We start from the raw sequence: 15,001 nt of genomic DNA, 5'->3' as shown, positions 1-15,001 counted from the left end.
TGTGCAACCGCCTTTGGAAAGAAATGGAAGCTCCTTCCAGACCTTTCTGAACTGAGACCACCAGGCTAAACCTAGCAACAGGGCCTCAATGGTTTAGGGATGTGTATGTTGGGCTACTAAAAATGTTCCCGTGTGCCTCTACATACATCCCTATCCAGTTTTTGTGTGTTTTTTTGTCATAGTTTTTCATTTGTCTGTTCTGATAAAGGGATGGAGCAGTACTGGGGGGAGGGCAGCTACCTAGTCAGACACCTCAGGCAGGTCAGAAGCAAAAGGACTGAGCCAGATGACTTCTAGTCTCTTTTGGAGTGCCGTACACATGACCTGAGAGAGCCCTTCTACTGTCCCTTACAGACGACTGTTAAGCCCTCTAGAGTCCCATGAACATGACCTGAGAACCCCTCTTACTTAACTCCATACATGTGACCTATAATCTCTCTAGAATCCCCTACTTGTGACCTGCTAATTCCTCTGAAATCCTGTACAAGTGAGCTAAGAACCCTTCTGAAGTCCTACAGGCTGGCCTTTCTCTCTGCTAACATGCCCACCCCAGCTGCTTGGCAGGGGGTAAAAATCACTCCCTTCACAGAGACAGACATTAGAATTTTAAAGGCCAGCAACACAAAGTGGTTTGTTACAGACTTGATCATGATCACGATGTGCTCTCTCTGTAAGGGCTATTCTGATTATCTCAAAACCTATTTTTCAACCCGATATAAAATAAGAAAATGTGCACTTCATTTTCTATGGTGTTCCTATGATTATCTCAGAAGTGGTCGCGGGATCAAAATAATTGAGCGACACTGCCAACTGCCCACTTTTCAAACACTTTGACCCACCTTTTTCTTTTTAGCAGGTTGGTCCATTTTCGCTTGCAGAAAATCAATGAGTTTGGTTTGTTGAGAGATAGTACCTTCCATTTTCACCTTCTCATGAGAATAGAGAACCTAAAATTCATGAAGACAAAAATAATCTCAGACCCAAAAGAAGTATACTTTTAAATTTGGTACTTGAAGAAAATTAAAAATAAAGTAGTTAGGATACTGGCATCTGAAAACTCAACACAAACAACACTAGGTCAGTGTTTAGTTAGTTTAGTTTATTTCTTATAGCAAAAAAGAAAGTGGACTGTTGGATGGACAGATATGTGTAATAGTAAAAATTGCAAGTGGTTAATATTTGAATCTGGGGCATGATCATTACAGGAATTCTCCAACTTCTCTGAATGAAAATTTTCATTATGAAATATTAGGGAAAATACACAACAGTACACGACATAGATACTGATCATTTTACTAGATGGCTTTTAGCCACCATGCTTTGCCTTCACAGACAATTTTTAAGTAAGTTCCCTTTGCAGGTTAGGTTCTCACCTGAATGTTTTCTAACTGATATTCAAGATCACTCCTTTCTGTCTTCAGCAGATCAGCCCGATCTAGAGCTTCTTGCAGCCCTTGGGTCAGACGGAAAATATGATTCTTCTGCAGGTCCATCTGCTGCTGTAATTTGGCTTGCTAACAGGGAGAAAGGGTGGAGACAGACTCAATACCACACACAATACAACTTGTTCCCCCATTGTTTTGTTTACCAAACCAATCTCAGGCATGGCACCAAAAACTTGGTTTTGAAATCATCTCACTCGAGAATCACCAATTGTCTTCTCTTCCAAACTGATGCACACAGTTAAAAAGCGTTTGCGCAGAAATCTCTGAGGGCCAGCAAGTTACTGGATCCCCCCTGCAGCAGGAAGTTTGGGCTGGTGGGTCTGCCTTCCCGATCAGAGTTGCAATTAAGGATATTTTGGTGCTTAAGAGAACAGGCCATCCGAGTTGACATCTAAGGTGGCACGTCTTACTGCCAATGACAAATATGTTCCAATTTGTCCTTATTTTTTGTTCTTAAGATCTCAGTTGCTGTCAGAAGAAATCACTTGGTTCAGGCAGTGTGGAATATGCAAAGGGCAATCATATCACCTCTACCTTAAAGAGCACCTCATCAGGGTGAGTACGCAAATAGCCACAGTCGTAGGTGATACTTGTGCAGTGCGGGGAGGAAGGAAGAAGGTCCTGAATGCAGTACCAGTGTCAGTAAACCCAGGGAAAAAATTCAATTTAGTATATCAGAAACAGTTTTGGGCTGGATATCCTTCTCCAATGTTTAAAATGGAAGTCAACCAGAAAATAGAGCAGGCTGTAGGATATTGGTTATTTGACTCTTTCCCCTAAAATGCTTCTGTCTCTAAAAAGCAGGAGAGAGTGGCTCTCCTGACAAGATGCTGCTTGATTTCATCCAACCCCCAGGTTATAGCCTAGCCACACTTGGTGCAGCCCAAATACTCCCTTCCCGGGGAGCCTAGATACTCCACAGACTCACAGACAGAGCTAACCAAGAACAATAAACATCACCGTGGGAGAGGTCCAACAGGCAGCAGCAAACCCCAGCAGGCGGAGAGCAACCAATGACCTCGGAGTTTGCCAACCCTCTCTACCTTCACGTCCCTTCCCTCCACCTATGTCTTGTTTTTCTGTCCATTTCTACTCCTCATGTGTCCTTCCTCTTGAGAGGTGACTGATTCTTTGAGGCATCATCGTGGAGTGGAACAAACTGGGACTTTGGAACATTCAAGACCCCAATGTAAGTCCTGACTTGAGCACATGTCAGTCATATGACCCTGGGGGACTCACACTGCCTCTTGGAGCCTCAGTGTCTTCATCTGAAAGTGGTGCAATACCTCCCCAAATACCGTGCCCACACACCGTAGATGCTTGAGGAGTCTGAGTACTCTCCATCTCCTCTGGCCTTTCTTCCCTCCAGCCGGTTCTGGTCCTCTCTCCCACTTTCCCGTCTGCCTTTCCCCTGCCAGCTTACTCCACCAGCCTCTCACTTATCAGTCTGCCATAAGGCAAGAGACACTACTATTAACAAGCAATCACCAGCCCTATGTGCCAACCTGGAATTTCTATTTCAATCCACAGAACCCCCTAAATACAGGAAAAAAGGAAAGCAAGAAAACAGCTAACTTTTTAAAGGGAGCTATCAAGTCCCCTGCAGCATGAGTGATTTCTTCCACAAATTACCCTCTTTAGTATCTTCCCCCGATTTTAGGACAACATTAATTACTAGGCAGGAAGTAGAGAAGCAAGTTCTGGGGACAAGAATCTTTTTGGTGACAGCAAGGCCCAAAATATTTTTCTAGAATAAACACATCAACTGTCCATTAGCTTTCCAAGAAATAGGCTGCTTATTTACTATAATAAAAAAGTAAGTAAGAGTGATACTTGTACTCAATGGAATGTTTTCAAAACTATTTACCTGCTTCCCAGAGAAAGGCACATGGAGGCTATTCACAGATCAGGTTAGACTGAAAGGAAGGCTTTAGCTGTGTGCTCAGATCTGTCAAACAATTTTAAAAGGGTGACGGGAGACTGGGAGGAAGCACAAAGGAGCTGACTGACAGAACCAGGGCGCGACGACCCTGGTGGCTGGAAGGGTGAATCAAAACGAACAGGAGAAAGTTTGACAGGATGGTATTTTTAAAACACCAGCTGAAAAAATACAAAACATAAGGATGTTTAAAAAAAAAACAACCCAGGCCAATGGGTGTCAATAGTGTGATAAAGCTACTCAAAGAGTCTGGGTCATTGGCAGAGGTTTACAGAGCCCAGAATGGAGGTGGAGAGATCCTGTTGTATTCCATGCTGTTTGGGCCACATGGACTTCTAGAGACTCTTTGGGAAGATAAATCTACCAGAAAAGACATCCCAAACTTGGAGGGACTTGAAATACAAAAGAGAAGGCAACTGGGACTGGGAGAGCTACTGAGATATCTAATAGACTGTTATGCAGAAAATAAAAGTAGTTCTTCCACAGAATTGCCACAAAGGCTGTGAGTTACTTCATTTAGAAAATTCAGAAAGGCACCTGGCACATAATAAGTGTTAATTGTTATTGTAATTATTAATCAAATAATATGATTATTAATCAACATTAATCTATTTTAGTTGGAAATATCAGACTGCCCTCTATTTTCAAATGTTTCAACACAATAGAACCAATGGTTGGAAGTTGTAGGCTTTAGTTCAAAATAAGATGGAACTTCCTAAGAATTAGAGTTGCTGAAAAAAAAATGGGTTGGGATACCCAAAAGCACTGTATTTAGGCTGAGGTTCAACAAGGCCCACCTGTTAGAGATACCGGGGAATGGATTCTCTACCTTGAACAGAACATTAATTTGACCAGGATTAGCAAATGGACTTTCATCTCTGGCATTTCTTCCAATGGACTGATAGTGGTTGCAAAGTACCACATCAAAAAAGTTTCTGAGGCCATTTCAGGCCCAAGAGGAAAATTTGGGAGAAAGATCCATTAGTAAAATCTGCCAGGGGCAGGGATAAAGGGAACAGTGGTGCAGGTGCTAGGAAATTGGACTACATGACACAGAAAAACTCTCTCCAACTCAGAGACTCTGATCTGGGCCCCATGTATGAGTTTTTGTACCTAAGGAAAAGGACACCTAAGTTAAGCCCTTGGTCACATGCTTATAAAGCATACACTACAGCTAAGAATCCTAGCCACTCAAGATCATTCTTTGTTTCATAATGGTTTTAACCGTCAGTGAAATTTGCTTCAAATTCACTGTCAGCCAGATGTCTGTGCTCAAAAATCTATCTGCGAGGTATAGACAGGGAACCTGGAAATGTTCTCATGAGCTGGGAAATGAGACTGAATCAGGGTTCCAGTGTTCTGTTCCCAGCCTTGCCACTGACTCACCATGTAACCTTGGACCAAAGGACTGAGCTGTCAAGGCCAACTCTCCTTCCTTGGAAAGGAAAACAGGACAGGTGGGATCACTGGCTATTTCTGTCTTTCTGTCTCCAACATGTGCTTACAGCAGGGAAACTGCCTATTCATTCCAGGTAAGAGACCATAATTCCATAATTCTCTACTTGACCACCAGGTAGATTTTTAAATTTCTATTACAGTGTTTAGTGCTGCCTTTGGTGAACTTCCCACCTATATATATAAAATTAATTTTAGTTTCAAAATTGTCATTGTGGTAAAATATACATAAAATTGACCACTTTAACCACTTTCAAGTGTATACAGTTCAATGGCAGTAAGTACATTTATTGTTGTATTACCGTCACCACCATCCATCTCCTGAACTCTCCCAAACTCCCACCCGTATTTTTTGAAGTATCATTCAATAAAGCATCTCAGACTCACTGCCTAATTTTCACCACACTTGTCAAACTGAACAGCACAGCAAGATTATTTCTATCAGCAGAGCCCCTTGGGAGCTATGGTTATCATACAGGAAAACCTCAATTAACCAGAATAGGTGATTGGGTTAGCTAAACTGTCAGGCTCACTATGGGTTAAACAGAACACTCTTGGAGTGCAGCTTCTCTTTAAATATCTTTATAAAGTGCACTTGTCTTGGTTAGTTAATTCTAATGAACAAAGCCGAATCATAGGGCTTTGGCTGGAAGTAGGAAGTAGTCATCAATTTAAATAGAGATTTTCAGAATTCTGTTAAAAGGTGCAGGCAATAACATAAGGGTGGTTTAAGAGATCAATTTGAGCCTTTTATTTTATGACTCAAAAGCAAGGTATGATTTTCTTTTAAATTGAATCAACTGAATGTTCAAAAGTCTTTGTGAAACTTGGTCCTGAGCGTAATCTGACCGAGTTACTGCCCTGTGCACAAGGCTAATTTGCATGGATGGTCTATCAGCTGAAAACCTAATACACTTTGGTTATTGACTCTAAAGAACAATTTAAACTCAAGATTCATTCACCTTTACATTTAATAAACTCCCACTTGGCACATACTCACACATGCTTGACAGTTATAAGCCACCATGCAGGACACAAATGACAAAAAGACCCTCTGGCCCTCATGACACATTCTTTTAACACATTAAATACTTCAAGAAAGTATTAAGTGACCACCTACTCTTCCTCGAAAATTCCAACTTCAAAATCTGAACATCTGATTTGGATCTGACCACCTACCTGAACACAACAAATTTTCACCTTGGAAATTCCACCTGGCTCTGCTTACCAGGTGTTCTACACTCACCTCTTCTAGGAGCCTTTGTTTGAGCTCTCGTTCAGTCTCCAGTTTCTGCTGTAAACTTCGGGCATTCATTTCAAGCATGGCATGTTTCTTCTCCAGGTCACTGAGCTGGACGTTTGGAAAGATTGGCCATGATACCACATTAAGGAATGTTAGATGCTCACAACTTCTGCAAATATCCACAAACCTTCACGTGTAAATAATAATCAAGTTCTAACGGTCAGAATATAAATACTTTCAAAAGTATACCACAAAAGTCTGTGTCGTAGATAAGCCTTATACAGGTTATTCTATGAGAACGGATTACCTCTAAAGGAAGGATCATATAAATAGCTGTGATGAGTTCTGAAAGGATGATTGCTTTGGATGACTTTAATTAAATAATCATAAGTTGAATGCTTACTACTTGCCAGCAGAGTATCAGGGGCTTTGGAGATGAAAGGGTGGACAAGCTCTCTCAAGAACCTTACATTAAGTCACAAAGGCTAAGGGTGACCCATAACTAGATGTATACACAAAAATGACTGCTTTGTCACATGGTAATTTTGATGAGAGGGAGAGGAGAAATTCATCCTGGATTGCCGGTCATCAAGAAAAGATGGCATCAGAGTGTCTGGAGTCTTAAAGGATGGGTAGCACTTTGCTATAGAACACTTTAAGAACAGCCAAACAGAAAAAAATATTCTTCAAGTTCAACACAAAAGGGTTCATTTATCTCTAATACATTTATTTTCCTCATGGTAAGAAAAAAAAAGTAAGCCAGTACCAAGAAACTCAGGGGTATTCCTGAGTGGCAAGCTCTAGCCTTGAATCTAATCATTTCATTTATAAGAAATTCCTGCAAAAAAAAAAAAAAACAATTGCGGATGCCCAGAAAGACGTATGTTCATCACAGTGTTATTTATAATGGCAAAAAGTTGGAAGAAGCTCAAATTTGCAGCACAAGTGGAATGATTAAAATAGGTACTTCTGTGCAATTGATGTTTTTAGAACTACATGCTCAAAAAATATTCAATTAACTCAGGAAAAGCCCCTAGTTATATGATGCCTTTTTAAAAAAGATGTAAAGCTGTTTATATAATAAGAACTTAAATTTATAAATTCATGTGTGTGTGTATACTCATAAACATACCACGCAAAGAAAAGACTACAAATAAATTCACCAACATTATAGTGGTGATGGATTACCAGTCATTTTTCCCTTTACTTTTCTGTGGTTTCTCTCTCTTCCACAATGACCCCAAATAATTACCTTTGTAATCCTCAAATAACAAAGAGTTACAAAAATTCAGATTATTACTTTATGTGTGTGTTTTGTGTGAGACCTGTATATTTGTGGGAGTCAGTGTGTGTATGTATATATACATGAAATTTCTCTGATCTTCATTTTTGTTATCTACAACATTGAAGCACCTATTCTAAATCTCTTTCAAGACTATTACATAAAGTCACCAAAACACTGGTACAGCACTTTGTAAATATAATATGGAATGCCACCCAGACAGACATGTGTGTTTCCAGCGTGATACTGAGGACTCGCACTGCCCTCAGACCCTCTCGCGTCCCTGGACTCAGTACATGCAGAGGCTGAGCTGCCTGATATTGCAGCAATGGAATGAGCACTTGTCTTTGCCACCAAGCACGTCCCAAGGATGCTCAACATTAAATCCACAAAGCCTTCTAGAAATCGAGTGCCAGAAAATGAGAGAATTGTGTACCTAGATCAAAATTCAGACCTCAGAGGCTCAGTTAAAAAGTCACTGACCGACTGTGATAACCCAGTTCACACACCCTACTCCCTACACACACACACTATTATTGCCAACCAAGGATGTCCCGTGGTGAAGCACAACCATGTGACTGGTCTGTGCTGAGGAAATGCATGTCTGTGAAATGTGTTGACCGTGGATTGCATTTGAATTTGTATCAAACATGCCTTCTAAAAGAAGGAAGTGAGAAGGTTTTCCTCAGAGGCAGAAGAGATGGTGCTGACCTTGTCAGAGAGGCTCTCGGCTTTCAGCTTCTGTTCTTTGAGAGCCTGCTGCAGAGCAAGAATCTCAGCCTTGTGTTCCTTCACTGCCAGCTCCACCACCTGGCGTGACTCGGTGATCCGCTGATCAGCTCTTGCCCTGCCAGGAAAATGCAGGCCCACTGTCAGAAGCCCACCATCGCCCACCTAGAGAAAGGAAATTGGCCTCTACTCCCGGTAAGCAACCAAACAGCCTGCAGCTGGAGAGATGCCCAACACTGAGTCCTAGTTCCAAATTATGTCTTGCTGTCTGACCGCTTACAGAGTGAAGATGTGACCCACTTTAGGCATTGGGTAAAAATACTCCTAATAGGTAAAGTTCCTGTGAATGCTCAGTTTTCCAAGTGCAGCTGGGCTAAATAGGATGTGTCGAGACTATCACAGTCTCCCATGGGAGGGAAATGGAATGAGGTACCCCTGGGACCACAGGGGACAGAGGACCGTGGGAATGCCATGTGAGCAATTTCCTTTCCTTCTCCTTAAAGCACATGAAATGAGCGTTTTGGGTGCTCATCAGGAAACTGGAACTTGAATCTCATGAATAAATCTGTAAATAAAGTTAGAGAATAGAAAAGCTAGAAGAAGCCAACTAGAACAACTGCTTCCCTTTCCCCATTTAGGTCCTGTGCCTTGCTCCTTCCACACCTGGACTTGTACAACCTTCCCACTGGCGATGCCCTCTTTCCCTGCCTTGTAAACCCAAATATTTCCTGGCCTCAAGGATAAACTCAAAGGCCACATCCTCCATGACACCTTTACTAATTTATCCTCCCACAACTAAACACTCCTTGCTCTGTATCCAAAGCGTAAATGCACTTCTGTCTTGGCACACGACACCTCCCTCTTTGTTTTAAGTAATGAATATTCGAATGCATAATCTCTGCTAGATTCTTAGCCCCTTGAGGATAAGAATTAAGAACTGTAATTTACTCTTCTCAGTATCCCACATAACATAAAAACAAGGGGGGAAAGGAAAAAGAAAAGCCAAGGTCTTTCATAAGTACCCCTGAACACATACATGAAATGTTTTCCTGAGCACAGCCCATAACTACACCATCCATATGCAGTTGTATATTTCTTGACCCACAAAATTATCTCTGAAGGACTCTAGAAACAGCCACAGTGGAGGTAGACTTTGGAGTGGGAAGGAGGGGGTCTGTATGAAACCACCAGAATGTATCATAAGGACTCGGGGGGCGCACAGATTCAGAGGGAAGCAGAACAGGAGGTCTTCAAGTAGCAGCCTCCCCTATCAGCAAACACCCTGAATGGGAGGACATCCAAAAGGGGGAAATTTCAACCAGCTTTTCTTAAGATATAAGGGTTCTCATCTTCTGCCTCCAGTCTGTTCTAGTTTAATTGACTCAGCATAGATTAAACACCCAACACATTTAGTGGAAATCTACTGTGGTCAAGTGAATGTGGGAAATACCGAAATGAGTCTGAGAGATCCAACTAAATGACAGGCATTTCTGTGTACAGCTTATCCTCCTTAAGGGGTTCAGAGTATCACAGGAAGGCAGGCCTCAAAGGTAATATTCGCGAGAATTTGAAGGATGGCTACGATTCTGTTGTGTAGACACGGGGTCAGAGTCGGCTGACCCAAACCATCGAGATGCCACGGCTGAGAATGGACAATGGACAAGCCCAGACAGTGGGTCTCCTGCCCCTCACTCCCAGGTGGCCCTGCTGCCGTCACTGTCCCTGGCTTTCTACTGATGGGAAGCCCCACCTGCTCTGTTTCTCCGTGTCCAGCATCCTCTGTAACTCTCGAACCCGACACTCAAACTGGGACTTCTCGTCGCCGAGGACGCTCCTCCACGCCTCCCACTGGCGCTCCTTCTCCAGCAGCTCATCGTTCAGGGCCTCCAAGTCCATGACCTGCTCTTCCAGCATTGTGCAAGTGGTCTTCAGCGCCTCCATCGTCTGCAAATCAGTACCACTGAGTTGTGCCTTGTATCAAACGAGGATTTCCTGGATGTTACTTTTGTCAGATCAGTTTCAGAAAAGCACAAGTCTGAAATACAACCTTTTTTTTCTACAGGCTGAGGGGGCTGGCCAAGAGTAGGTGAGGGACCATTCCTGCCACCATCTAATAGGCAGAACCCAAAGCAAGGTCAGGGGAAGAGACTGTGAGTAAAAGCCAAGTGGCTCCCAGTAGCCTCCCAGGGAGAAGAACGACACACTTCTAAAAGCCAGTTTTTGAAACCCCTAAGCTCTCAAAACCCAGACATGATTATGAACAAGAGCCCACTCAAAGGATAAGGCTCGGCTTGGAATCCTTGGGAGAGATGCACCAGGTCCTCACTGTAAAATCTGCAGGGGCCTCTGACACTGTGTGCCGCCCTTACCTGCTTCTGGCTGGTGAGCTGCATCTCTCTCTCCGTGATCTCACGGCGGAGATGGTCCACTTCACTTCGTAGCTGTACTATCTCGTCACTGGCGCCAGAAGCCTCATCGAGTTGTTTGGACAAGTAGAAATTTTGGTTGTTAAGCTCAGCGTTGTCCTCGGTCAGCTGGTTGAGCTGCTCCTCCAGGTCTGTGATCACCTGAAAGAGCAAAGGAATCCACCGACACATCAGGGAAGTCAGTTTTAAATGAGAAATTGCTTCTAGAGCCATTGAACCTATGTGACCCTGGCAATCAATGTGCAGCTCACATTGGCCTCTCCAGCCCCAAGAGCCAAACCCGACCGCCCACACCCTCCCATTTAAGTGCTAACACACACAGGCTGCGGCAGAAAAAGGAAAGTCTGATTCTTGCTAACTCAGGATCCATCTGGAAAATACAGCAAAAGCAAATCACCAAAAGTGACTATAGAAGGGGAAACTTTAACGAGATCAAGTGAACAGATGATAATATAATGTGGAAAAGGCAAATTGAGGAAAGAGGAATAATAGATTGGTGTTACAATCAGCTAACTAAGCTTAAATGCCCATGACACCATCTATAGGACATTATAATTGGAGATAGTCTTAGAAGGCAAAACAAAGTTCTTATCAAGGAAGACTGACCATGAAGGACACTAAGAGACATTTTAATAATATCTCAGGCAATCAATTTAATTTCATGCAACAAAGGAAAAAAAAACATAAAGAAAGCTCGGAATAATCCTGAAAATGCAATATTGTACTATGGCTTTACTTTAATGGTTTTTATTATACAGTTTAACTCCCAGAAAATGGGGAGGCATGTATATAAAACTGCCATTTTACTGGGAGAGATTTAATCTGGTTTTGCTAAATTATTTCCCTGCTCAGTGGCAGGATGACTTCAATTCCAGTGCATTGAACTTTCCTATTCTCCTTGCTGAGGTTCAGTATCTGAGCCTGCAAAGAGCTTTTATATATATTACTTTAGAAGTTTAAGGACAATTTTCTAATAATAGTTGGAATGAGGCACACAGGCAGTAAATTAAATTTTATGTAACAAAAAGAAGTAAATTAAAAGGCAATGCCTTGAAGCCTACAGCTATTCCCAATTTTCAAGCCCAGAGTAGACTTCATTTATGAAATGTTGCCACTGTTTCCATGACTTAGTCCCTATTTTAACCCCCTCTGATTGTCAATTTAAAATAACTTCCCAGGCACACGGGATTAAAGAACATCAATTAAGTACATTTGTTCAATGTGGCTCAGAAAACACAGCTTCTCATTTTGTTAACTGAGCTGATAAGCTTTTACTGTAGTAAGGTGGTCTAGTAATTTGTAATTTAATGTCAAAAGCCACGTTAATTCTTAATGGATTGGTTTGAGGTACGCTGTCAGCTACAAGGGAGGGGAATAAAGGTTATTGTGGTTATCGGTCAGGTTCTCAGCTAGAAATCCTTCATCGGAGAAAAAAATAGGAAAAATACTGCATGTGTGCCATTAAGCCTCACAGGGAACCCTGTATCGCCCTTTCCGTGACAGGGCTAAGTCTCCTAAAACCAGAAGCAATGAATAAACGATGCCTGATGGTTCAACTGGTCTCCCCCTTATACGCAGAAAACCGATGCTTTAAGATAGACAGCAATGTCTCCGTTTAACTATTGTGCTTCCTTCCAATTCTTTCCCACAGGAAAACAACAAGAGTTGTTGGCCTACAAGCTATGCCGTGAAATGGATTCTGGAATCCCAAATAAGCCACCTTGAGCTTTCTGGGTTGGCTTTCTCCATCTGTGATGTGGAGGCAAATATTATATTTATGACCTCCTCTGTTTCTACTTTTTCTAGTGTTTTGAATTTTCTTGCATACTGTTCTACCTTCATGTATCATGCGAAATAAAGGGATAAAAATTAACGACCAAGACAATGCTTCATTTTAAAGATTACAATGGGGCCTCTTGGGGAGCAAACGGACCACAGAAAACATGTTCCTATAAGAATATATACATGCCAAAGTTGTTTACTTGCCATTCCAAGACATATTTAATCCTTTGGGTACCCACTTCTTTTCTTTGATTTATGGGGGGGAGAAAGCTATATTGTATGAGCCCATTTCTGCCACCTCTTCTCCTTCTTCCAAAATTAGATCATAAAATGTTCAAGAAGAAACACTTGAAAAAAGTCAACGAGGTGCCAAGACAATTACTCTCTCTCAACTGAGATGGACCCACTGTAGTAGGAAGGGTGCTTCTCCTTCCCTCTTGTCATCCGGTTCAAGGGGTCTGACATCTCTGATTTCTACGTAATTTGTGATAGTTGGTTCTACATTTTGCATCATCCCTATTTTGCCCATAAGAGAAGAGGATTGTGTGTATCCGTGTGTGAAGCATCCAAGCACTCATTTAAGCATTTAACTCATTCAGACTGCTCCTTCATTCTTTCTGCCCAAGTCACAACATATTTAGCTTGTGACTCTGTTTTGAGTTGCTAGAGTTGCGGTAATAAGTGTTAAACACACCCCGCCACATGCAGTATTGAGTTTACAGATAGTGAACTGACTTGAGATATTGGCAGTAAATTAATGGTCTCCATGGTTTAAAAAATTAAAAAAAAAAAAAGAACAGGCAGTCTGTAATTCCAAACCAGGTAACATGCAAGGAGAATTCTTAGGTCTACTTTGTGGCCAGGGGTATATTCTTTCCACACCAAGGGCAAAAGATCTGTTTACTGTATTAAGAATCTGTTAACCTTTCAACCCCAACGGCAAAGGATAAAAAAAAAGACAAAGAGGTTGACTCCAACTTAGCAGTAAAAAAGATGAGGGTGACAGATTCATAATGCAGGGGCCAACTGAACTCTCTTATACGCTGTTTGTGCAGACAATAGGTCTTGGTACAGTTCTAAAGAAAACAAGGATATAAAAAAGGATCTATTCTCAGTGTCCAAAAAAAAAACCAAAACCAAATACCTCTATTTGGGATTATCTGTTGCTTTTCAGGCAAGCCTCACAGTTCTAAAAACTACATGTTTAGCTCTTACACCTAACTGGGAGACCCCATAGAGGAAATGTTACCAGGTAAATAAAGGCTCTGTGGCCCCCTTGGGGCTGAAGAAAGCAGTCAGATAATAAGCATCAGACTAAAAAACACAGGGCTGACGTCCTATTCAAATTCCTAGTTGTTTCTTGAAGGCAGTTATTTGCATATTATTTATTTTTAATCTTACAGCTGACTGACTGATTCATAATTAAAACTGTGTCATATGTTTGCCCACCAACTCCCCTCCAAAACAGACTTGGGTAGAGTTTTAGGTGCCAGATTGAATCAAAGCCTTTTTTAAAATCTCTCAAAATATAGAAATGGTCTGAGCTGGAAACTCTTGAAAACAGCTCATGAGCTTTTTAAAAGCTGCTAACTGGGAGCTCCTATCAATCGAGTTATTATAGGAGTTCCCACCAGTAACAAAGATGACATTTTCTAGCAGAGACAATCTCAGTGCCAACGAGAAATGAACATCTATCACGCTCTTCGAAGTGCCTTCAAGCAGCCTTTGAACTTGCAAAAGTCTGAGATGTACTGTTGCCTCCAAATGTTCTAAAGCAGTGGTTTTCAAACTTTTTTAAGGAATAGAAGCATTTTCTAAACAAAAGATTATGCCATAAAACCAATATAATAAAATAATAATAGTAAACCAACACTATTTAGCACTTTATATGAATCAGGCCCTCTACAAGCACTTTGATACATCATCTCATGTAGTTCTTGCAGGAACCCTATGAGGTAGGTATTATTACCAAATTTTTGAACCTAGACGCAGTGTTTCCTAAATTATACCATTTCTGGAATTTGAATGCATACTGGAACTAAGCAACTGTCTCTCTTCCCTCACCCAGCCCCCAAATGGCAGTTATTAAATGAATTATGTAGCTGCCAATTGATGGTATATTGGAATAAAGAATACACAATGTCATTCCCATTTTACAGACAAAAAAACAGAGACCTGGGAAGTAAGCATCACATAGGTTACCAAGAAGCCAATTTGCAATCTGAAGCCAGTCTGCCAGAATCCAGAGCATATGGTTTAGCCACTGAGAAACCCAGTTACTCTAGCTGAAGTGTGGGTTGATGGGGGGAGCAGGTCACTCTTCCAGCCCCCCACACATTGGGAGAGGTCCCTAGAGGCTTCTCCACAGAATGCCAGAAGGAAGTAAAGCAAGGATTCAGAGTCACTGTTCCAGAAAAAATAAATTTGAGGGATAAAGAGAGTTTAAAAGTTATAGAAGTCAAGGAAGTAATCAAATTCATTCTGCATATTGGCGTATCCTATTGAAAAATAAACTCCCAATTTTAAAAAAGTTGGGAAAGTTGAATTAAAAAGAGCCCCAAGAAAACTTTTGAGGGTGATGGATTGTGTTGTTTATTATTTTGACTATTTTGCTAGTTTCACAGGTGTTCACCCATTTCAAAACTCATGAGGTTACAGTACTCCAATTAAATCTCAAAACAGCTATAAAAAATGTTTAAA

The 15,001-nt window shown here is 41.5% G+C and overlaps 1 protein-coding gene across 12 annotated transcripts in view; it reads right to left on the bottom strand.

Moving 5' to 3' along the window:
• CIT (citron rho-interacting serine/threonine kinase) overlaps positions 1–15,001 on the bottom strand; it is a 150,166-nt gene that overhangs the window by 27,241 nt on the left and 107,924 nt on the right. For 7 of the 12 annotated variants that reach the window (XM_036929389.2, XM_057492588.1, XM_036929395.2 and 4 more), the window contains 6 exons: positions 10,463–10,660; positions 9,844–10,037; positions 8,076–8,211; positions 6,086–6,190; positions 1,374–1,514; positions 840–947 (listed from right to left, as the gene is read on the bottom strand). In XM_036929389.2, coding sequence (XP_036785284.1) covers positions 840–947; positions 1,374–1,514; positions 6,086–6,190; positions 8,076–8,211; positions 9,844–10,037; positions 10,463–10,660 — 882 coding nt within the window. Of the gene's footprint in view, positions 1–839; positions 948–1,373; positions 1,515–6,085; positions 6,191–8,075; positions 8,212–9,843; positions 10,065–10,462; positions 10,661–15,001 lie in introns of all 12 variants that reach the window. The other 5 variants (XM_057492587.1, XM_036929386.2, XM_036929387.2 and 2 more) reach the window with 1 other exon arrangement.

The sequence above is a fragment of the Manis pentadactyla genome, chromosome 14 (genome assembly GCF_030020395.1).
Source record: "Manis pentadactyla isolate mManPen7 chromosome 14, mManPen7.hap1, whole genome shotgun sequence".
Lineage (NCBI taxonomy): Eukaryota > Metazoa > Chordata > Mammalia > Pholidota > Manidae > Manis > Manis pentadactyla.
Note: the sequence above shows the minus strand (reverse complement) of the source record. Positions and strands in the feature narration are given on the sequence as shown.